General features: G+C 40.9%; 1 protein-coding gene across 1 annotated transcript in view; it reads left to right on the forward strand.

The window, feature by feature from the left end:
- The window catches only part of VAV3 (vav guanine nucleotide exchange factor 3), a 194,169-nt gene that overhangs the window by 101,903 nt on the left and 66,743 nt on the right, over positions 1-25,523 (forward strand). Inside the window, exons 11-15 of the mRNA XM_018562738.1 lie at positions 8,326-8,394; positions 11,672-11,758; positions 19,420-19,502; positions 19,882-20,014; positions 22,597-22,706. Of these exons, the coding sequence (XP_018418240.1) occupies positions 8,326-8,394; positions 11,672-11,758; positions 19,420-19,502; positions 19,882-20,014; positions 22,597-22,706 (482 nt within the window). The remainder of the gene's footprint in view (positions 1-8,325; positions 8,395-11,671; positions 11,759-19,419; positions 19,503-19,881; positions 20,015-22,596; positions 22,707-25,523) is intronic.

Below are 25,523 nucleotides of genomic sequence, written 5' to 3' on the forward strand. Positions count from 1 at the left end.
TTTTTTTTTTTTCTCTATTCTGACATCGCTCCGTGTCAGAATAAAGAAAAAAGACAGAGCGGGGTTTTTCTCCTTGGCGGCCGGGAGCAGGAGACTCCCGGGGTGCCAGGGAGAGTCAGCTATTTGGAGATCAGTGTCCCTGGTTAGCAACCAGGGACGCTGATCTCTCAGAAAGTGGCCGGAGCCAGCCGTAAGATCACGGCTGGCTCCGCCCAGCTGTCAGAAGCTCGGCCAGCTTCGGCTTTCAGCACCGCTCAGCCGAGCCGAGGCATATGCGATCGGCTCAACTGAGCCGCTCGGCTGTGATCGGGAGCTGTATGGGCTATTGTGAATAGCCCGTACAGCACCCCCTCGGTTCTCCTGAACCGAAGGGGTCCTGGGGCCGAAGCTAGCCGAAGGATCGGCCGAAGCTACGGCCAGATCCTTCGGCAGCTTTGTGAATAGACCCCATAGTCTTATTCCGTTTGAGTTTTTGGTATCAATTTATTAAAAGATGAAATTAATGGTAAAAGCTGCGCTGTGTGAATGAGACCGCAAAGTGTCAGATATAGTAGATACTGACCTTGGAGTAATGTGATACAATGTGTAAAAAGACTAGACTATTGAAGATCCAGGATCATGGACATTTTTTAACCATTTACTATTTTCACTGGAGTGCAAGTTACACACATGCGTTTTTCTTGTTGGTATTGTTTGCACATTGCATCACATTGATTCAGGGTTAATATTTAGTGCATTTGATTTTTCATTATGGATATTTTGTAGCAATTACATTTACACTAAGGTGCATGTTATATACATGCGTTTCTTTTTTGTTTTGCACTTTTTACACATTGTATCACATTACTCCAAGGTCAGTATCTACTATATCTGACCCTTTGCGGTCTTATTCACACAGCGCGGCTTTTACCATTAATTTCATACGTTATATTTGACCACACAGATTTCAGCTGCTGCTCAACTTGATTAGAGTAGTGGCGCGAGGTTTCACATTATTCAATTTATTAAAAGAGTAGACGCCATTCCATTTACAAAGGGAATGTTTACATAGCAAAGTGAATATTCCCCCAGTTTAGTAAAGGTGAAGATGAAGCTTAAGTCATTGTAGTCATTGTATCGTATGCAAGCAGAATTCTGTTTTGCTTTCCGTTTTTTTCTTGACTAAATATGATTGCACATTCACAATAAACGCAGCTTTACCTTATAGACTGAGCGGACATTCACTCTGCAAAGTCATAATGCTTTATTTACTGAATCTAGCATCATCCATACCGTTTTTCACTTCAGTCTGTGATGTTCATGCTTTAGCATTCATGTTAGATAATTTTAGGATTGAGAGATCAGGAAACAGAGGCCTTCCTGAGATAAAATATTGTGTTTCCACCATAAAGCCTGTATAGTGTGGGCATCCTCCAGGTAAGCTTTTAATTAGGGCAGGAAGATATAGTGCAGGTTGCATTTGATGGCTGTATGGAGCCTGATTAGAAGCAGAACAGGGATATAAGTCTTGCTGCGCCTCTAACCTGCTGCTGATGCCGGAGAAATGTCACTTTGACAAACAGGTGCTGCTTTAGCCCACGGAACAAACTACACTCAGCGGATACCTCTTTATTTATTCCTCCTTTTTGCATTCTCAAATTATACCAGTTTCAATATTTGCAGAGTAGCCTCAGAGGCAAGGAAGTTATTAATGTACACAACCAAGAACCTTCTTCCGTATGATTCTGACTCATAATTCCACTTACTGGTCTGTATAATCCCAGGTCATAGTCTCAGCTATTGAACTTTATAGACTTAAAAAAAGACCTGTTTTATGCAATAAAATGCCCTTTATAGCACCTTGTGTTTTTTCTAGGGTTGCACAGATACCAAGTACAGTACTCGGTGCAAGTACGAGTACATGTACCGATACTTTTGAGCTCCAAGACTACACTAGAGAAAAATTCAAAAATTAGGAGGCAGCTGTCATTTGTAAGGAGCACACGGAGCTCCCGGGATTAGTACATCTCTGTTTTAATGTATGATTTTGTTTTTATAAATATGAATAAAGGGATGCACAGATACCAGTTTTGCGAGTACGAGTATTGGTACTTGCCGAGTACTTACAAGTACGAGTACTGATACATTTTTGTTTATTGTCATGTGACAGTTTTTCTAAAACAATACAGACTAATGATTTCAGGACAGTGGTGGAGTGCCAGAGCTAGGTCCCAGCTGCAACCGCTGCAAACCTGGTAGTTCTCATGAAAATGCCAAGTATCTGCACTGGTACTCGAAAAGTATCTGTGCATCCCTAGTTTTTTCCATTTAGAACCCAGTAGACCTTTCCAATAACTGGAAGTTTTGAGTATTTTTGTAAAGCATCATATTTTAGAAAGCAAATATTTTCCTTATCTCACAGCTTAACCTCTGCCTATAATTCTTAAAAGGTTATATTTTTTTCTTCCTCTAGACCTTGTAGTACTAATATGATTCACCTTTGCTTATATAGTGACACTAAGTCACCATGCACATTTCAGAGTCGGTAATAGCCACTTGACAAGACCTCCATCTCAAGTACTTTTACAGTAGATATACAGCCCCACCGAGTGCTGTAAATGTTTTCATCTGCTCCATGAACATGCCTAGAATGAAAAATATACAGTGAAGCGTATTAACTAGATGTTTATTTATTATTGTCATGGATTATTTATCAAAAATATAATGTTATAGCATGTTTGTTTAAAATAATGTAACAATTTAATTTCTAATTCCCTAGCTGCAGTGCAAATTCATCTTTCTTTGTTTAGTCATTGGCTAGAATATTAGTTATGTTAAAGTATGTATATTGCTCATCTAAGATAGATGAAACCATTATATGTGCGGCAGAAAGTCACAGATGAACAAATGCGGAATGATCATAATCAATATATGTGTATATAAAATTGATCACACATTACAAGCTGATTTTATGGTGTTCTAAATGAAGGTTGAAATAAACAAAAATTAATTTCTTACAATCAAAATGTAAGTAGTATCAACTACTGAAAGAGGAATTTGTGATGTATGTGGCCAGTGTTACAGTCTTTTTCTTATAATCAACTCTTCCAGTTTTTAAAAGAGAACTACAGCCAAATCTTTTTTGGCTTTATTTATTTTTTTCGGGTAATAGGAATACATTTACTAATGTACTCGTTTTGAACCACAGTCAGCATATAGCAGGCTACTACCCGTTACTGTATATGCTTACAGTGCAGAGCTGCGCTGCAGCTGGGAAGGATCACGAGAATGTTGTCGGGATCCACCCCACTGCCTGATTGACAGCTAGTTCTGCCTCTCTAGAGCCAGAGCCAGTTGTGCCCACCCCCTATCCTGTCTGTCCCTCCAATGAGCCCTGGAGGAACTGAGAGGGAAGGGAGGAATCCCTGAGGGGAGCCGTGACCGCAAGTCACCGCTCTCTGCAGGGAGGAGACTGTGAGCTGAGCTATCATCAGTTTGTGACCACTCAGTTCTTGAACTATACAGCACAGCTTCAGTGTCACACGACGGCTCTAACTATTGGGAGGAGTATATTTTACTCTCCTAATACTTCTCCTGTAAGAACAAATTAGACATTGCAACTTAACATTTCTAAACTTATCTTAAATTATTGGTTGTATAGTCAAATTCTAATGTATTTAAAGGCCAATATGACAAAAACAAATTAGGTTTGGTTAGAGGGTAAAAAACGATTTAACCTCCCTGGCGGTAATCCCGAGTCTGGCTCGGGGGTTAATTTTCAATGCTAGGAGCGGTAACCCCGAGCCAGGCTCGGGGTTGCAGAGAAAAGTGACACTCACCTTGTCCCTGCGAGCCCACGGCGTCCTCTGCTGTACGCGGCCCGAAAATGAAACTAAAAGCCGGCATCTGACTTTTAGTTTCGTTTTCGGGCGTCACAGCAGGCGGGAACTTCAAAAGTGAAAAATACACACTGCAAGGGTTAAGTGCTTGTTTATGCCTAGGAGACAGGAAAAAGCTGTTTTACTTACCCAATCCCCCATCGCGCCAGCTCCCTCTGGGCTCCTAGACTGGAACTTGAAGTCTCTGCTCCTCTTCACTCCGGTGGTCAAAGGACTGTTGATGTCATCATGTCTCTTGCAGGTCCATAGACCTTCATTGGATGTGAGGACACTGAGGGTCAGTCCACCAGCCGGGGTGGAGGGGAGAGAGGTGAGTGCTGACCACTGGGGGAGTGGCAATCAGGTAAGTAGAAGTGCTTTACTTTGTCCCCTAGACATTAACAGGCCCTTATCCCTTGCAGTGGGGTACAGTAGATATTTTTAAGTTTCCCCGGAGATGGGTTTGAAAGTTGAAGTTTTCTCATAGAAACATGTTTTCATGAATGGTTACCTTGTTCTAGTTACAGATTAATTTATTTATTTTTTCTGAAAGAGCTGCAGAAAGTCTTTTTTTATTCTTCATCTGTTTTTTTTTTTTTCTAAATGTGCATGCACTGGGCATTTCTCATAACCATCTTATTTATGTGCAAAGAGGAGATTGCACTACTGGCAAAACAGTCATCTCAGGAGAGTTCCGCTCTTGGGATGGCTTACTGTAAAGGATAAGTTCACTTTTTGCAAAAATTTAAGAAATGCATAATTAATAATATATACAAAAATATGTATTTCTTTAATATTCGCATTCAAGCCTGGACAGCATTGCAATCGTGATCACTCAGTCACAGCTGCAAAGCTCAGAATTCTGCACATTTTCAAACTGGCAGAGCTCGTACGGAGGTTGGAGATATGTGAGGAAGGATGGCTGGACTTCAAACTGCATTAAAGCACCCTCGGTAGATCCCTCTAGGTAGAGCTGCCCATATTCCCTCATCTACCTAGAGCAGGGGCGCCCACAATTTTTCATCTAGAGATCTACTTTTCAAATGATGAGCTCAATGAGATCTACCAACGAAAAAACACCTGCATTCAGGGGCGTGAGGAGGTGTGGCGGTGCATTGAAGTCAATGCCTGTGGTGCAGCCAGGCACCACAGGCAGGCCCCTCACCCACAGTGCAATCGCCTGCACCCGGAACCCAGGCACATTAGTCCCTGTGTTCCAGTCCAGTGCGATCCGCAAAAATGCTGCGAGTACTACTTTTGCAGATCGCACTGGACCGGCACTAATGTGCCTGCGCTCCGGGTGCGGGCAATCACACTGTGGGCGGGGGGCATGGCTGCAAGGGTTACGCAGAGAGGGTTGAACGCAGGGAGTCGGCCGGCTTACATTCCAGTGCGTCCTAGAGGCCCCAGCGTCCTGTCCTCCCACGGTGCCCGTTTCTATCTGCTGCGTCTGACACATTCAGCCGGCAGCCGCACGAGCACCGTGGGAGCATAGCCGTAGCCAGCTCCTTTTGTGCCCTAGGCAAGAAAAAATCATGCCCCCCCAACACGGGTGTGATGTCACCCAGCGTCCTGCCTCAAGGATTTTTTTTAATTTTTGACTATTTTATTTTTATTGTTTCTTATTTAATTTTTTTTTTTTAACTCTTGGGGGAGCTTTGGGGACATATTAGGGGTCTAAACAGCCTCCTGATATTTCCCTTTTAAAATAGAAAAAGAAATTGAGGACACAAAGTCCTCAATCTCTTTTTCTGCAGCCTCTGTTCTAAATGAATGGGAAGCACAGAGGCTTCCCATTCATTCAGAAAATATTTTACTATCATCCAGTTTCTTAATGGGGAGGAGCTTCTCCCCATTGAGAAACTCATGAATTAACAGGACGTGATTTAAATCACATCCTGTTCATTCATAACTGGGGATACATAGTACTATGTGTCCCCAGTTATTTACAAACACTGGAGTGATCAACTGATCGCTCCAGTGTTTGTCCTGCACAGAGGACCGGTACATATCACTGATATGTACTGATCCTCTGCCGCTCGGCCAAGCACACGGGAGATCCTCTGGATCTCCCGGGCAGAGGCAGCGGGGGATCCGAGGAAAGGTCAAAGAAGCACTTCAGCCGCGTGGGGGTTGGGGCGGAGCCGCTGTCACAGAACTAAGGCCGAGCATTGAGGGGAGAGAGATGCGCCGGCTGTCAGATCCTGGCCGAGCGTCTCTCTCCTCACCGCTCGGCCTTAGTTAAGTGACAGCGCCTCCGTCCTTCTCCCCCTCCGTCTCCCTCCCTCCCGCCCGCCGCAGCAGCAGCAGCTCCTTCACTTCTCCTCGGATCCCCGCTGCATACAGATGGGGATCCAGAGGAGAAGACCCACGGGCGGGAGGAGAGGACATCACCATCTAACAGTGATCGGTACGCGATCGACTGGTAGATCGCGATCGACCTCATGGGCACTCCTGACCTAGAGGGAGGATGGTTGGACGCCGTATGAGGTGATTTAAAGCAGTCTTAAGTCCAGCCGTCCTTCCCCCCATCTCTGCTAACTGAAACTCTGTTCCTCCGTACGAGCTCTGCCAGTTTGAAAATGTGCAGAAGCCTGAGCTTTGCAGCTGTGGTCGAGTGATCCCGATTGCAATGCTTTCTAGGCTTGAATGTTATGCATTTTTAAAAATATTTTATTAATTATGCATTTCTTTAATTTTTACAAAAATTTAACTTATCCTTTAAAATAAAAGCCTTTTATGCTACAAAGTGCGCATGGTTGGGAATTCCTTTCTGTGCTATCAGCGGCATCCTATTCTTGGAAGAGAAAAGCTGCTGTAATCAAATATGATTTTGGCTTCTTAGGGGAGCAAAGCCAATCTAAAGAATAGTCTGTGGGGAGAACGCTTACTACAGTGTATTAGTTTACCAGTTAGTATATATGTGGATAATGACTTTACTGATGCAAACATTTTCAGATATGTTTTGTTTTATTGCAGTTCTAATTTATTGCCAGTTTCTATTGCTATTTTTGACTCTGTTGAAGAAATTCGTTCTCACTTTCTGTCTCTGTGACACTAGGACAGGAGTGAGTAACTTCGGTCTTCCAGCGGTGGTGAAACTGCAAATCCCATCATGCATCTGCCTTTGGGAGTTATACCTGTGGCTGTCAGAGTCTTGCAATGCCTCATGGATCTTGTAGTTCCACAACAGCTGGAGGGTCGGAGTTGCCCACCCTTACACTAGGATAGCAAATGAGAGAAACAAACTGGTGTTGCCAAGACAAGAAAAACAAGTAATGAAAATATGAAAGAAACCTTTCTGCACTCAAAGTAGTATTTATGTTACTGTTTTGTCCCAGAGTTAAGAGAGAGTTCCAATCACTTTCTGTCCCTTTGACTGATGGTCAGTGGAACAGGAAATGAGGGGAAATTCACCAGTGGTGACACAGCAATACAATCAGGTATGGGTTCTAACCAGGGGCTGACTGGCAACTTTTAGCCCAGGGGGCAAGTACAACCTAGAGGCCCATGGTGCAGCAACTTGGCCTCCCTCCCGCTCTGCCTCTTCCCCCCGCCTTCTCCTTGCCCGTCTGCCACTTTTGCCATCCATGTAACGGTAGTGTGAATGGTCGGGTGATGTGAAACCCCCAAATTTTTTTTGGGTGGAACTGGGCTTTTAAACTCAGCTAAGGGCTCAAGCACATGGACTCAAATACAGGCATATTGGCATACAGTGTAGAATATGTCTGTATTTGCGCCTGTGTGCATGAACCCCTATACTGGCTAAACAGATTGTTGCCAGAATAGCAACTAGTTTTATATGTTCTTGGTATTTCAAGCTTATATATTATTTACAAAGCTCAATGTTATAGTATAGTGTATCTATGCCTCATCTGCTTTGCATGTAGCAGTCTACCATATCATCAGTCAGTTACTGATAACGTTTGCAAAAGCAAGATTGAGAAGATAAAGGTCTGGATGAGCCCTCTGCCTGGTCCTTTCAAATCATTTGGAAATGATTGTGGTATGAGGCATACCTCTAAATTAGGGGAAAAAAAGAACAAGGCTAGGTCAGCTACTGAATCTGGCTTTCTCTGTATTGTTTAGTGTATTCAGTTTTCTAGGAGTCTGGTGATACAGTTAAGAATAATGGTGATGCTTGCTGGCAGAGCTATAATCTACATGCACACCGCTTGAGTGAACAGCCGCGGCCAGCCGTGGCTGCTGCCAGATTTCTACCCTGTACAAATCAATGTTCGGTGCTGCGCTGTTCGCATGTAGCCATTCATCAGCAGCTGTTTGCACACTGGACCTCTGACCGCCTGTGTGAATATTCTTGAATAACACACTTTTATTGTGTTACTGCATTATCTTTGGTAAATCACCTGATTGCTGCAATTACTAATGTCAGAAGGGAGATCTGTAATCCCATGGTAATATTTTACTACATTTTAATCCATGTGGTGCTTTTTGTTCTTTCTTCCAGGAGCTGGTTAAACACACTACCGATGATACAGAAAAAAAGAACTTGCGTTTGTCACTTGATGCGATGAAGGTATCTGTTCTATCTATTTCACCGCTGTTCTATTTTTATAGGTTGGTGCTCAACTGCTGGATTGGATTACTGAATTACAGTAATCTTCTAAAACAGGCAATCTGTCATACATGAGGCCTGATTACAGTATTGCGGTAACAGATGAGACACTGCATGGTTTTCTACATTCATACTACCATTCCCAAGTAATATTTTGATGCTGTTAAATCCCTCTTTCTTTTATATACAGCAGCCTGTCAGTTGTAAAGATGCTGAATGGTGTTGGATATCTTGACACTGCTCTGTGTGTCAACACTGCAGAGTACTATTCAGTATGGCATAAGTGGAATTATCACATTCTAACATGAATCTGTATATTGAAGCAAAAACATGCCCAAAACCCTGTTTATGCCCATACATGCCCTGTTATGCCACCACTCGGAGGAAAAGTAGTTATCGAGAAGTTGAAATGTCACTATATAGTGACATAGAAGCACCATCATATCATATGACTGCAATTTCAAAGTTTTCAAAGGGGCAAAATTTGCTTATAAAAATGGTTGACTATGCACAGCAGGTGGCGCCATGCTATAGTGCCAGCATTGTCCTTTTTCTAGAATTCTCCTTTAAGCATAGCAGGTGGAGTCATGCAGTTTTGTAGATTTTTACTCTAGTGGCTTTCAGTACTTCATGCAGTCACTGAGCTCCCTCATCAACAACCACTGGGGTAAAATCTTAGCTACAAAGAGTGTGTATTGTTTTGAATCAATCAGATCTGACTGATAAACGTGCACTGAGAGAGAGAAACGGTAAAGCCACAATCACTGTTCAGGACTACAATGGATGAAGCACAGCCAGCATATGGAATGAGCAAACATATAGGGTGTGATTCACTAACCTAAACACACACACGCACCAGGTGCGTGTGCATTTTTACACAGCAAAACGTATTTATCAACCAAACACGAGCAACGTGTCACATTTTCACGCCGTTATGGCGCGTTTTTATGTATTTATGTACGTGCGCGTCATGTAGCATGCACCATAGGCTACACGCCGCTCTAATAGCAGCATAAAAGTCTCTAAAAGCATATTTCCACTAATGCCATATATGGAAAAATCATGCACATGATGCATATATAATGCTGCTTCACAGTTTAGACAAAAATGGTTAGCTCATGCATTTACATTCCTGCATTCGTCAACGCAAGCAACACAACGTAGAGCTAATTTACACAACATCGCCTTGCAATTCATGCAGGGCTTTGCTCAACACACCTGCTGGGTGTGTACACACTACAAAGGTGTCTAGATTCCACCAATAGATCATGCTGGGAGGGAACACACTACAGAGGTGTATACTTGTTCGTGGCATGTTTATTAGGTTAGTAAATCAACCCCATAGAGTCACAGCAGAAAAAGACCTACAGGGTTATTCACAAAAAGGTGAAGAGTTTGGAGAAGGCAGGAGAAGTGAGCAAGCTAGGACAACATAGCTGAACTGGAAAGTGAGCTGAATTGGAGAATGTTTCCAAATCAGCTATATTGTCCTAGATTGTTCACTTCTCCAAACTCTTCACCCTTTTGTGAATAACCCTGCAAGTGTTCCATTGGGTCAGCTTCTTTTTAATGGTTATGTTTTTTTTAACCTTTTTGTCTGAGGGAATCTGGTCCAAGATTCAGCTGCTGTTTTGGTAAAATAATGCTTTCTAAGGACAGTTTTGAACTCTCCTTCTACTAATTTGAGGTTCTTGATCTCAACTTTATATTATAAATATTGCCCTCCTGACCCTATTTCACATCCTTAATGTGTTTAAAAAATGTAGTCATGTCCCCCCTTTCCCTTCTTTTATCTAGACTGTGTATATTAAGTTCCTGTAGTCTCTCTTGATATGTTTTATCCCTCAGACCATTCACCATTTTTGTTGCTCATCTCTGGACTCAAAATCCTTTTGTAAGTGAGGACTTCAGAGACTCCAGAGATAGTATTCTAAATGAAGTCTACCCAAGGATATCTGTTGTGGAAGTAGGACCTTCTTCCTCCTGCTGGTGCTTACTCTAGCGATACACTCTAGAATTCTGTTTGCTTTCACCACTTCCAGGCCACAATGTTTGCTCATTTTACAGTTGTCTGAAATAAGCATACTGTAAATTGCAGTTTCCACTGCATTGACCAATGCCAATTCATGTTTTATGCAACAAACACCTCCAGGAATATCAACCCTATTGTACACCTTTGTATAATCAGCAAAAAGATTATCAAGCCTTCAGTTATAACACTGACAAACAGATTAAATAGAACAGGACCTTGTACAGAGCCTTGTGGTACAACAATAGTTCTCACTCTTTCAGACTCAATAGATGTCCACACTGCCCTTTTCCTGCTCAGTATTTGAGGAAGAGGTGTTTTTTGCAAGGTAGTTCAGCAGAATCAGTTGGCTTACATATCCTTCTAATCTCAGACTGAAGGGCATAAACCAAGGATTCCAGACAAGCAATGTCACCATGTAGCCTGGAAATCTACATACAAACAGGACAGTATCCCAGCTTCCAAAAAGTACCACAGAAAACAACTGCCAAACAAGTATTGCACTGAACTAAACCAGACATGTTCAAACATTATTACTAAAATCAATGTATTTATCAAGGATAGTCTTCTGTCTCCAAACTCCTGCCGTTTCTAAGCTACTGGTGTTCAAACTATGCAATTACTTTAGTAGAACCAAAAACACAGTAAGCAATCACCAATAGCAACAACATCACAGCAACAACCACAATACCAATGTTGAGCAAGTAAGCAAATTAAGAAAAACAATCAGAAATACTACAATACTTACTTACTCTAGCCAACTACTGATTTTCATACTCAGCACTTTTTTCCATTGAACCTCTGTCTTGATGTGCTCACAGTAAGCAAACTCCACAGATAAAATTCCATAGACTACTCCTATGTACATTTAAAATGACAAGATGTACATAGAAGGTTTCAAAGAAAAGTTAATTATTTCTATTAAGGTGATCAGGTTCGCTTGAACATTAACAGGTTTATTCACAAAAGGGTGAAGGGTTTGAAGAAGGCAGGAGAAGTGAACAATCTATGCCAAAATAGCTGATTTGGAAAATTTCTCCAATTCAGCTCACTTTCCAGTTCAGCTATGTTGTCCTAGATTGTTCACTTCTCCTACCTTCTCCAAACTCTTCACCCTTTTGTGAATAACCCTGTAAAAAAAAACATTAAACAACACAACAGATTCCCTATATGTACACTCTACACTAATGTGTTTATTTTGTATTGCAGGATTTAGCTCAATATGTGAATGAGGTTAAAAGGGACACAGAAACCATGCGGGAAATCGAGCAGTATCAACATTCTATTGAGAATTTGGTAAGTGTATCTTGCTTTGTAAGTAATGAGGGGAAGCCATTCTATTTTATTTATTTATTATTGATATTTATATAGCGCCGACAATTTACACAGTGCACAGTCACATCAGTCCCTGCCTTCAAGGAGCTTACAATCTAAGGCAAAATATGGTAATATTGTTAAAGTTGTTAATATTTATTTTTGTAACTTAAAACATAAAACATGTAACAGTGTAATTGATAAGATTATTTAAGAGGGCGTGTTTAGGGGCGGGGTTAAGGCCGCAGCAGGGTAGGGGTTAGGTGGGCAACTGGTGGCGAGTAACTCTTAAGGCCTGGCTAGTAGCTCAGGACTTCAAATTTTGACCCCTGTATTAGACATTATGTTTCAGGTTAAGCATACCACGCAAAGCAACAAGATCACAATAGTACACTTACTCGCTGTCCTATTTGGCAGTAGATTGGGGTGTTGGGTAAAAAAAGGAAGGTAAGTACACTATTACTTTGCTGCACATAAACTGCACAATAAATTCATGGTGAGATATGTTCTCTTTTTCTCAGTGGCAATGTGTTTCCACCTACAGCATTGTTTAAGTACTGTACTGTAAGAAGCACTTTTGCTGTATTTTAATAAAACACATCTCCATTAGAGATGACTTGAACTGCATGAAAAGTGCATGGAAAACAGACATCTGAGACTGTTTTACATACGTTTTAATACAGGCAGTACATGCAGACAGATAATGCACGTGTTGTGTAATACAAACATGTGAACCAGCCCTCAATAACAATGCATTTGTTTTTAACATGCATTTTTAATGTATTTTTGCATGTGTTTTCAAGGAAGTTAGGGTATCTCCTGTTTTAACTGCCACACAAATCGCTGCTTGTAAATATAGCAGGACGTAGGATCAGGCAAATCTGTCCTTGAAATAGTGCAGTACTAGTAAGTTGTGAATGATATTACACTTACAATAGGCATTCTGCAACTTTTCTTTTGTGTAAGCCCACTTTGTTATCCATTCTGTAGCACTATGTGGCTGCCAGGCAACTGCCATATAAGTGAAAGTGTAAGCTATCATAAGGACGTTCTTCATATTCATAGACCCTACCCTCTGATGATGTCATCAGTGTAGTCCATTGACCTGTGGCAGGATGCTTCTGATGATAGAAAAGCCTTGCTAAGCTCCTGTGAGTCTACAAGGCAGGGTGCAAATATCATGCATGTGCAGCTGCACCAAAAAGGAAATGAAAATCTGGATTGTACATGAAGTGATCAATTTGTTCCATCCTGCATGGCCTGCATCTTCTTCCGATTACATCCGGCTGTGCTTCTAAAGGAAATTATGGCTGCCCTCACTAGAAGGAACTCCCTCCCTCTTAAGTAGGCCAGAAGCAACGATAGGATTTCCTTAGTAGATGGTTATTGGTTTCTCTTGAGAGAGAATGCCATCAAACTCTGGAGTACTTCCTGCCCCTTATCCATAGGCACAAACATTCAGGCTCCACCAGTGCATGTGTGTGTATCTGTTGAATGCTGTTTTGCGTGAGACATTACTTCATGGACAATCTAAAAGTGGACCCTGCATTAAAATAGCAAGATCCACTTATTTGAAAGAAATAAAATAAAAACAACACATTAGGTTTCGAAGTAGTGTTGAGCATACTTGGCAAAGCAAAAGGTTTCGTTTTTGCACTTGCCTGTTGTTCCATTTGGCCGTAGATTGGGATGTTGGGTAACACAAGGAAGGTGAGCACAGGCTATGTATAGTCCCTTTAGTGACTATTAGTTTGCTGCACATAAACTGCACATTAAATTAATGATAAGATGTGTCTTATTTTTGTCAATGGCAATGTTCACCTCAGTGTATTTTCAACTAAAGCATTTCTAAGTACTGTAAGAAGCACCTGTGGGGTAACAAGTTAATTAATAAACTTACCTTGCTCGCTTCCGTCCGTGCTGCCTAGGTGTGGGTGACAACACCGCTCTTCTAACCGAATGCTGAGTAGCCCAAATGTTGCAAGAGGCAAATACATTTTGAATATTAATGGACTGGGACCCTTGTACATTATTAATATGTAGCAGAACTATATTTGTCTTGAAGCAACTGAGAACATGTACTAAACAAGTGAAAGCAGAAAAGGTATAATTTTAGACACTATGGTGTTGATTTACTAAATGCATTTGCAAGGGAATTTTAGTGAATGTGTTGAAAATTCACTTTGCAAAGAATATCTAATCATGTGCAAGGAAACAAAAACCTGTATTTATATAATTGGATAATGGAGATAAGGAAAGCTTTACCTCTTTCACTAACCTAAGGGAAATCCCTTGCAAAGTGAACAGTCTATACGTCTTTAGTAAATCAACCCCACAGAAGCAAAGTACAGTCTGACTATTACACAGGAAGGTGATAGCTATGTGATGCACAGAGTGGAAAATAATACATTCAGTGAACAAATTTTAAGGCTTTTATAGCGACAAAGATAATTGACATGCTACTAAGGATGATCTTGGAAGTGCGTAATTGCAGATTTACCCTTCAAGCTTGCAATAAGCCTTCATTTGATCTTGGGAGTTCTCCAGTTAATCCCCTAATAACCTCTTTAGTCAATATATGTACTCTGTAAATGATGAAGGGCAAATATTGCTTTTATGCAACCTAACAGCAGATTGGAAAGTTAGATAAATTGTAGAAAATGAATAAAACTAAATTTGTAGCTGGGGAGCAGAATCTAAACATCGATCTATGCCACCAGCATTAAACTTTTTGGATTTCAGAGTATTGTGTTTTGTCCTTCTTACTTATCTTGCCCAAATGCTCAGAATTGTAAAAGAAAAGGTTACAATTTCAGTTATAACCTCAAATTTCTCTTCTGAAGGTGCAATATCTGTAATGTCCATTGGAGGGCAGGATGAGATTAATCATTGTTTAGGTGTTGAACTATGTGGATGCCAGGCAAGCCATGATAGAAAAGCATTATATGTTATCATTTTCAGTGATTGTTATATTGCTAGAAAGCATTTCATTTTTTTAAATACTTAGTTACTTTAATTAATTGATTTTTGGGCGTTATACAGCAGATGTGCATGTTTATCTGCATTTGCTTTCTAGGTTGCAGTATTTTCTAATGGACCTTCAGAATGAACTGTAGAAAGCTAACAGCCTTGAGTACAAGAATCTGGCAGATTTACTTACTTAAGAGTGCCATTATTATTAATAAATCCCTTTTATTGGAAGGCCCCCAATGTTCCACACTTAAGATGAAACTCATATCGGTAGAGAAGGGAAAGTATAGGGCCAATCCACCCAAAATGTATATATCCGTTTTTAGTGGATGTTAAGAAGTTTGTGTCTGCAAAATAGTTGTGGTCATTATGATGGGTTTCCACTCTCCCTGGTGGATACAGTTAAATAGTTATTGTAAAGAATGCAATAGCAGTTGCTGGGATATTCAAAGGTAGATGAGAACACCAAAAACTCCCAAGTGGACTGGAAAAGTATTGGGATCCCACAGTGGTAGCAAGACATATAAAAAGCAGAGGCTGTTACCCACTGGGCTGCACCTGTAACAGCAACACCATTTTGAGTGGACTAACCTTTTAAAGGTGTGTAGCACCCAACTTTGGAGAATAAAGGTATGGTGTCTTACACTTACAGCTTCATTAATAAAACTTCCTCCCGGCGTATACCTAGACAGCGCTGATGAACATAAGAAATTCCTATACTTGTCAGAGCCATCCTAGTGCTGTGTAAACTGCAGTTTTGTAAGTGAAGACCTCATTGTGATAATGATTTGTGATGGAATACCTTAAATGAGATCCGGACTTAAGATTTCTTGTATAAAAAAAGTATTTTTAAAATGAATACTTTATAATATATAGACATTTGTGCCCCCTTAATGTGGTGCATTTATATGTATGCGGTGTTGGCACACTTCTTTGAAATGTTATGCTTTTAAAGTAGGGGGATGGTATGTACTTAGATTATTTGTAACAGTTAGTGGAGTTAATAGATCAAGTGATGTCAATGCGAATGGGTCATGAAGGAGCTGAAAACAGTAAGGAAGAATTTAACAGGGGCCTACAAGGTTGGCAGCCAGACACTGGCTTAAGAAATGCTGAAAGTCAGGTTTCAGAGGTGACTGTTCTCTTTTCAGAGGTGAATTTCTGCTATGGAATAGGACTGTCAGAATGATTTCAAAGGTGAAGCTCTCACTTGGACACACAGGGTTAGAACGTCTTGTTTCAGAGATGCTTCTGAACTCATCAAACTCATATTTGATCATATTGAAGAAAGGCCCCACAAAGCAGTCTTTGCAGTTCTGACAAGTTTAAAATGTAGCTAGAAACAATGTTTAGAGAAAAAGAGTACAGTGCTTCAATAAATCAATAAATCAATAAATGTACAATATGAAATGTTATATTAAAATATAAATATTTCCTACACAAGATTATATGTATTTTTATTTAGCAAATGATTTGTATCAATTAGATATTAAAAATAGACAATAGACAAAGAGTGCAAAAGAGAACAATAGACCCTGAGTATTCAAAGCTGAGTAACTATATTTAAAGTGAAACTACAACCATCTTTTTTTTTTTTTTGCTACTTTCAAATCGAACGAGAAGTGTTCATAATCTCTGTTGAATCTTTACTGCCATCTGTGTACTTACTGGGTAGATAGATTCCAGGAATAACTGTCACAGGTGGGATTTCTCTTCACTATGTCCCACAAGGGACTTTTCCTTAACAGTGACATAAACAAAAAAAACTTTTGTCCTTATCAGAATGGAGAATTCATTCTCATACTTCCTGTCATCAACAAATGAGAAGTACTTAGATGTCTGCATATTTAGCTGGGAAGTTCAGTTATCAGTTTCCCAGTACAGCACAGTTTGCATGCTTAAGATTTTCCACTTTTGTCACGCAATTAAAGCCTGGTGAATTTTTAATCCTTCATATCCAGAATTCCAATTTTTTTTTAGCTGCAGTTACACTAAGGGGGTATTTATAAACAATTTGCAGACCTATTTGTTCTACAAAACTCTGTGAATATTCGTTCTGTGGGAATGGAGAAAAAAAACGAATGCAGCTAAGTTGATCAACAACCTTTCACCAGGCTCCTTTGTCAAAAGTCAAATGAAAAATTTACTTTTGTCGAGCCGAGTCATGCCAACAGCAAATTTTGACCGATTCAGCAGGAACGGGCAAAATTAAATCTGTGTATGGCCAGCTTTAACATATCTGAGTTTTTTGTGTGACCGGGCAAAGATGAATTTTAACAGGTGCCTGTTCTAGGCTAGGAACTGATAGCAGCAGTAGAAGATAAAGTGAGTTAACTCGTGGTTGTATCTAGGGATAAGCTCAGGTTCAGCCCAAACTTCATGACCACTTCCACCCAATCAGCTGCAGTACAGGCATTCGGCCACTCTGCAGCTCCATTGAAACAAAGGGGTGGGATGCTTTACCTGACATCATTTACCTAATAGGCATGTAGCCATATAAGGTCAATTACGTCACTGTATCCCACCCCTTTGTTTATGTCAAGTTGCAGGTGGGGAATTGGCTTTTATAGAGCTTCCATCCGGGTTTGAAGGAGCTTAGGTTCGGACCAGGTTTAGTCCTAACCTGAGTTAATTCCTATTTTTAACCATGACAGATCTTTGCTTAGAATTAATGTTCTATTTCTTTTTTTTTTTTTTTTACAAAATGTCACATATATTGACTTGGTTAAGCAATGTGGACTAAGATTATAATAAAGTTTGTGGCCAATAAAGTATTATTTTAAACAAGCCTGGTTGAGGCTGATGGTTATATGGTTCATATCCATGCCTGCTTTCATCGATTTGCCATCAGAGTTTCTTGAAATAGGTCCAGTTCTCTTTTCCTTTGCTAAGTGTCAGTCATTCACAGATATTTTAATGGATGTAGAACAATACAACAGAGGGTGAAAGAGAAACACTGGATCAGAAGCACACAACAAAGGGTTATGTTAGTTTTAGACCCTGATAGTTATCACCGGGACTTTACCATAAGTACACACAGCTAAAAATAATGACCTCTAAGCTGCTTGGGGAAGGGTTACAACTTGTGTTGTGTATTAAATTTAATCTGTATCCTCCATGAGATTGTTTTTCTTTGCAATTGCTAATGCTATCAGTGTCTCCATGGAGAAGATTTCCCTTCTCTACCTGTTCTGTCTGACAACTGTCATCTGGACAGGAAGTCAGGGTGGCAAAAGGAAGTGACAAAAGTTTGGTTAATTGGCTCCTGTCTAAATCAGCTCTAGTTATGTTTATGTATCTGCATGTGGGGTAGGGACCTTAGATTGTAAGCTCCTTGAGGTATTGAATATTTAAATCGCTGTCTAAATGGTCTGTGCTATATAAATACCTGTAATAGATAAATAAATTCACCTTCCTCATTTTATTGCTGCCTGTCTACACATGGGGAGGGTGCAATTCCACTCACTTCCTGTTCTGTCTAACCCCTGTTAAATAGACAGGAAACTTGGGAGACATTTTCCCACTTCCTGTTTTGTCTTAAAAGAGAACTATGGGGTAAGTGTTTTTCCCCATAGTTCTCTTAAGGGTCATGGGAGGATATATACTAGCAACAGCTCGCGGTATACTGTGACCGCCGCAGCCAGGACGGATCCCGATGCTGTTGAGATCCTCTCAGCTGCGTGAATGACAGCTGGCTCTGCCTATCTAGAGGCAGAGCCAGCTGTACCCGCCCCCTCCCCCGTCCGTTCCTCCAGTCAGCGCTGGAGGATCGGAACGGGGAGGGGGGAATCCCTGCGGGAAGCAGTGGGTTACAGTCACTGCTCTCTGCAGGGAGATGATCGAGAAGTGAGCGAGCGACGGTATGCGTTCGCTCATTTCCCGATCTATTGAGCCGTTGTGGGACAGTTTCATTGTCACACGTCGGCTCGAACTATGGGGATAAGTGATTTTCACTCACCTCATAGTTCTCCTTTAAATCATCATAAATGGGGATACAGGTGGCAATAATAACTTAATACATATTATGCACTAAGTTTGGAATTGCCTCTAACACTTTCCTGAATCCTAATGTTTAATTAAACCCTTCCAATTAATTGTCAGCCTTGACCCTAAACCAGATATCTAAATAAAATAAATTTATAGACAAGTAAAAGTAGAAATAAAGCAGCTTTTACTTCAGGCTAGAGCTGTTGTCCATAGTAATTAATTTCCACCACTAAATTTCTGCAATCCTCCTACTACCTATTTTTAAAACTGACTTTCCCCTTTAACACATCCTAAAAATTAAGCAATCACTTGTCATTAGAATAAACCCTAACTCTTAATCTTAACATCCTAAATTTTGGCGCTGGCCCATTCCTTTGCCTAATGCCTCAGATGTATTAACCTCTGAATGGGTGCTGGAATTATCTGCGCCAAGAGCTTAGTGCTGAAAATTAGTGGTCTGCCCCAAAGGATTTTAGAAGGGTTAAATGAGGGTTCAGAGATTTCTCAACTCCTTCACTTAAGTCTATTAAGTGGAGGTCTCCAACCTGCATTGTCAAGATAGGCAGTATACTGTACATATTCCTTACTTATATTTTTTTTCTACATGCAGGTAAACAAATTAGTATCTGTACAATTCTGAGTTTATTTGCATTCATTCTTATTGGCATTTGTACTTCTGTCTGTAGAATCAGCCTTTAATACAGTATGGAAGACCGAAGGTGGACTGCGAGATAAAGTTTAGCACACTGGATAAACGCAGGCAGGACAGGTAAAAGAGCCTTTATGTGGTTACCATGTTTCTTATAAAAGTGATTTTGTAACAATGTAACCTGATTTCTTGGCTAAAGGTCAGTAGAAATAAGGAATATTTTGACCGACTGACAGTTATACCATAATGACTAACAGATATGTCTAACAACACTGACATGTTTGCTTGGTGAGCGTATTGAACGTAGCAACCCAGTGACAGTGATATGTTTACTAAGCTGCAAGGTCAGGCCTCCATGGGAATAAAGTGACCAGTGACATGTTTACTGGGTCACGCGGTCACTCCCAAAGAGGAAGCAAGTGACTTAGTAAAATCAATGTAATTTTCTGAGTATTAAATCCAGTTAATGCTGATTTGTTAATTATATGTTCTTTTAAAGGTATATATTCCTGTTTGATCTGGCGGTTATTGTGTGCAAAAGAAGAGGGGACAACTATGAAATGAAGGAGATAATAGATCTCCAGAAATACAAAGTAACCGATAATCCAACCACTGACAAGGAAAACAAAAAGGTACATTAAGGAAATAAATAAGGGTACTACTGAAAAAAAAACATGGCAAAAGAAAAGGTGCACGAAATGAATGTGAATTTCTCTAGAAACAAAGTTTACATTTACAGAAGAGCTGTGTTACTTAGCCACAGGAGAAAAGGGGAATGTTGTTATCACGTACCTGGTGGGAGACCGGTAGGACGAGGAGGCTTCTCTTGCGTCTCGTGTCCTGCACCCCCTGGAAGTGGGAACAGGACGTGCAGAGGACAGCAAGGAGCACGAGTGCCAGTGGATGGTCCGGACACTGTGCAGTAGAAGTTTAGGATTAGGATCGTCAGACGAAGTCAGAGGTCAGACAAGGCGGGCAGCGTAGTACAAAGTCAATAGGCAAGGCAGAGTCCAGGAATCAGGCCGAGGTCAGGAGGCAGGCAGCAAGCAAGAAGAGTCAAAGCAATCCGGGTCAAAAACGAGCAGGAGGCAGTCAGACAGGGTAACAAGTCACAGGAAGCACAAGGTGAATACCATCAGCAACCTGGTTAGGGCAGGTTCGTTTATATAGACCAGCCCATTAAAGTGACAGCTTCACTTCCTGTGCAACTGAGGTGTGCGTCCTTCCGCGCACTTTTGGTTCCGCGTCTTTGCACGCACTTCCTGTTGCGTGCATCTGCACACTAGAGCATGTTTCCCAGCAACACGAAACATAGGCTCACGCGCATGCGTGTGAGCCATTTTTACCTTACAGTTTAGTTATTGGTGGTACATGGAAGTCCAGATAATTCTTGCCAATCACCCGTGGGTGTCTGTGGACTATCTTTAACCATTTCACTGCCAGAGCCGTTTTTACTGGTTCTTTTTGTACATATGTTAAAATGCACATTTTAGGCCTGAAGATTACTCCAACCCCCCAGAATTATATATTTCCTTAAAGCATAGACTGCAGAATAAAATGGTGCCAGTTGCAATTTTTTATGTTGCCTGATATTAGAGCCACTATATCAAACCCAAAATTTCATAAAAAAATACTTTAAAATTAAATTTAGTGCACATAAACACAATACAATAACCGATTATAATATAAAAAAATTAGGTTGTGCCAAGTAATTAGATACCAGATATATCAGGAGTCAAATATGCATGCAGGTTTGAAATGGTGAAAAACTATTGTACCTAAAATCCATAGGCAATGCTGTAAAAGCTTTTATAGGTCATATTTAGAGTTGACAGTAAATGATGGCTCTAGAATTTTTGCATTCACTCTGGTGTGCATGACGATACCCATCATGTGCGGCACAATCAACGTTTTCGCTCATAAGCCTTCTATGTGATAGCACATTAGTAGTGACAGGTTCTCTTTAGGGAGACATTTGATGAGCGTATTAGATAATGCTGATTGTGCTGATCATTAAGGATGGGCCCGGGCGTGTTCGCAGCTCCACGTGCCGAGCCCCGCCAGGAAGCTGACAGCGTGCAGCGCCAATCACAGTCACTGAGACATTTCCCGATCTCTGCAGCTGCGGGCAGGGAAAATGTCTCAGTACCTGTGATTGGTGCTGCGCGCTGTCAGCTTCCTGGCAAACTTGGCACGTGGAGCAGCGAACACGCCCGAGCCCATCCTTACTGATCATCAGTCAGTCAGGGGAGGGGGGATCAGCGAGCAGATGCGCACGGCTGCACGCCCATGTGAATGAGGACTATGTTTATATCTGTTTTCCATGTAAGTGGCTTAATGAGTTTCTGTTATTTGACACTTCCCATTGAGCCTGCTAGCATAGCTTTATGTTAACAATTTAATTTAGGTCCACTAATAGACTGCAGTTTCCATCCTTTTAACCAATAAAATGTCTGCCTGAACAGAATCCAACTTCCAAGAGTTCACAGTTTTTAATGATAAAATTGGTTTACAGCAGAGAAACAACCAGCATATTTCAGGGGCCACACAAAGACCCTCTTCATCAGGGCTCAGTAATTGTGTGCTTAAAATGGTTTAGATAAGCAGGTACCAGAGTGCAGCAACTACTGGATACACCGCTCGGACCTCCTTGTACATCATCTACCTTCCAACGATGCACTTCATTTAACAGCAGGATGGCAGCACACAAGGAATCTCCTGCAAATGTATCCTTCTTTCATATTGTAACGTCCATAAAAGCAACACTTGCTTACATGTTTCAGTCCTACTGGGCCTTGGTGATAGCATTAATTATAACAAGTTCAGCAAACTTTGGGGGTTGCTGCACTTGTAGTGTGGTATGATACTCACCGCTTGCCAATTATGAAGGAAGTCTGCCTATTAGTACCATTCTTGTGCAGGTTTCTTGTGGATTCTGCATGTCCGGGGGAACCTTTGGAGGAGTCAGCCAGCAAAGGAATGATACATGGGGGCTACATTTATATGATAGGTGATGTCATCAAAGCCAGTGTGAAGAGTTTATACTGTATTCACTTTATTATGGTCCATCTTATAAAACATTGATTTCCTTTAGGGACCCCTATTTTTCACATTTTCTTAAGTAACAATATTTGTTTTCATGTATTTGTAATATCTGTATGATCCTGAATTTGTCAGTCATTTTAAATGTATATTCTACATCTTTTTTTTGCAGTGGTCTTATGGCTTTTATCTTATACATATCCATGGGCAATTTGGCTTTGAGTTTTATTGCAAGACCAGAGACTTGAAAAAGAGACTGCTGGAACAGTTTGCAATGGCCTTGTAAGTTTTTGAATACATTGTAAGTGTGTGCTGTTTAACCATGTATGAGATCTGCCACCATAGGCACCATTAGGCGTTTATGGTGGCTGCCAGGTAATGTTTAAACTAGTGAAAGGGGCAGGAGTGGAGTGCAAAACACCTCCAATGCTGTCTAAGCAGAGGATAAAAGCGGTTGAAAACATGTCTGTTCACTTCTCTCCTCAATGAACCCCTGATGGCAGTGTAAACTGATGTCCCATAGACTTTAGGTTATCTCTTCATCCAGACAAAAAATATAATCTTAATCTAGGGGTAGGCAACCTTAGCACTCCAGCGGTGGTGTAACTACAATACAAGCAGTGGGATATGGTGGTTACACGTAAACTCCATTTTTCCTGCCTCTCCTCCTGGAGCTGTGGCAAAAAGAGGCTGATATCTGAAAACTGGTTCTCAAGATGGAGACATGGAGACTGGTTCTCAAGATGGAGACATGTTTTATAGCTCCCTTTAAAGGCACATTCTTTAAAGGAGAACTAAACTGTTGAGGCCCCTAGAAGCTTTTTGCAGTAATGTGTATGTATGCTCAGGCTATTTTCACATTATGGCAGTTACCTGCAATCTCTCTCCCTCATCGGTCTGTCACTATTGCTTCCATCTTTGTCTTGTTTTCTTCTGGGTTCTCTGGCATCTTAAATGACCAGACCAGTATGCCATAACTTCCATGATTTGTTCTGGCACAAAATCATGCCAAGGCTGTACACTGAGCTGCGCATGCTGAAACAAATGCTGATGGGCAGGTAAAAGCATTTATGGCAGGAGAGATATATGGTGTCTATTTTTTTCTAAAGTCAAAAGCATTGATGTACGCAGATTTTAAGCTGTATTTGCTTGAAAATTCTTCCCCACTTTGCTTAAAATAGACCTGTCCTTTTAAAATCACCACTGACAATATAAAGTCTCTATGTTCTAAACCCGTGGAAGTTGCTCCCTGTCCCCAGCCCTGACATTAGCTGAGGTCCTGGCGGGGGCTGAGGAAGCCTTACACAGTCTGGAAACACAGCTAATGCAAATCTTCCCTGGCCCCTGCCAGGACCTTGGTGGACAGCAGAACAGGGACCAGGAGCGCTGCATCTGGAATATGTCTGAGGTTAATAAAAATTATTTTTAGCATAAGGGGGAATCAAAAGAATTTTTAAATACATACAGCCTAGTATACTCTAGTTTATGTGAATACGTTAACTAGAGATGTTTATCCTAATAAGCATTAGTTGGTGACAGATTCTCTTTAAGCTAAATAGCTTACGAGCTAGTGCCATCATGAAAAGCATTCTGCATGTTCACACAGAACACTTAGAGGCTGATGTACAACGGGGTCAATGCCAGTCGCACGCCAATACAGCCAGTAGATAGTGCTGAGAAGCACAAGAAATTCCTAGTGGTTGTTCTGCTGTACCGGCAGAGCCTTTATACATCAGCCCCTTATGGAGATAGTGACCCATATACTTGGTGTTTTGGGCATCATCTGGGTGTCTTCAGTATGGGGGTGGACCTCACATTGTGAAAGACATTATAATAAATACATAGTGAATTAATTAATAATGTATGCATGTACTGGATGGGTAGCGGTAGACTGGATAATGTTTTAGATTTTCCATGATGATGTAGGTTAAATCTTAAAGCTGAACTCAAAGCAGATACAAACACTCATTCGTTTAGGTAATGTATTCATTACAAAATAATTAAGTGTATTTTTAAAAGCATCTACTCTAAATACCTAAATTTGACCTGACATCAGTTTCTTGAAGTCTCTCCACAGCAGAGCTCAGTCTGGGGGAGGAGGAAGCTGTGCAAGGAACCAGTTAGGTGTGCTGTGGTGCTCATGTGCTAACAAAAAAACATACTAATAGAAGGAGAAATTAGAGAGACAGAAAGATGACCTCGTCTCAGGCTGGGGGAGGAACAAGACCCAGTTGTATTACTTAAAGGGTTATTAAACCCTCAGATTTTTTAAAAGAGGTTAAAACTTACCTGTGTCTTCGCTCGCGTGCTCCTGTTCAAAAATCTGAAAAAATCTTGGGCGGCCGCAAAGGATCTTGGGGCGGGCACATGCGCAGTTCACATTTTCGGCCAGGAGACGAGGAGAGACACAAGGTAAGTTTATGAACAGCGTAAGGATCTTGGGGCGGGCACATGCGCAGTTCACATTTTCGGCCAGGAGACGAGGAGAGACACAAGGTAAGTTTATGAACAGCGTGCAACCGTATACAGACACTGTGGGACAGGAAGTGCCAGCAAGGACAGAAGAGTCAGCGCTGGATCGGAGACCCGCAGTAGCGCTGGAAGGACAGCTGAAAACAACAGGAAAGAAGAAGAAGAAGATCGCATTAGGAGACATCATTTAAGGTAAGTGTTACACTAGCATTGGTGGGAGGGATAAAAAATATACTTTAATGTCACTTTAACTACATTAGGAAAAGTCAGGTCTCCAAGCTGTGCATTTAGTTGTTGCCCAGAGCTTAGCTTTAAGCCATAAAAGCGCAACCTTTAGATATACAGTATATTTAGGAATGTTTAGAGGTGAATTTTTATTGTAGTATCAGCTTGTATTTTAAGTTGAGTGTTCCCTTTGAGACCTTGACCACCTCTGATCTCTGCTATTTTTTTCACAGAAGTCTACATCAATATAATATTCCTTCAACAATAATAAAAATATCTAGTATGATTTCTCAGCTTAAAATACACTTTTGTGGTCTTATCTTTTATGATCCTCATTGGATTTGCAGTGACTCAAATTCAGACTATTTTTTAGAACAAAATAAATGCTCTTGCATAGAGAGG

This window comes from Nanorana parkeri, unplaced genomic scaffold (assembly GCF_000935625.1).
Source record: "Nanorana parkeri isolate BGI_ZX_2015 unplaced genomic scaffold, ASM93562v1 scaffold595, whole genome shotgun sequence".
In the NCBI taxonomy this organism is placed as follows: Eukaryota; Metazoa; Chordata; class Amphibia; order Anura; family Dicroglossidae; genus Nanorana; species Nanorana parkeri.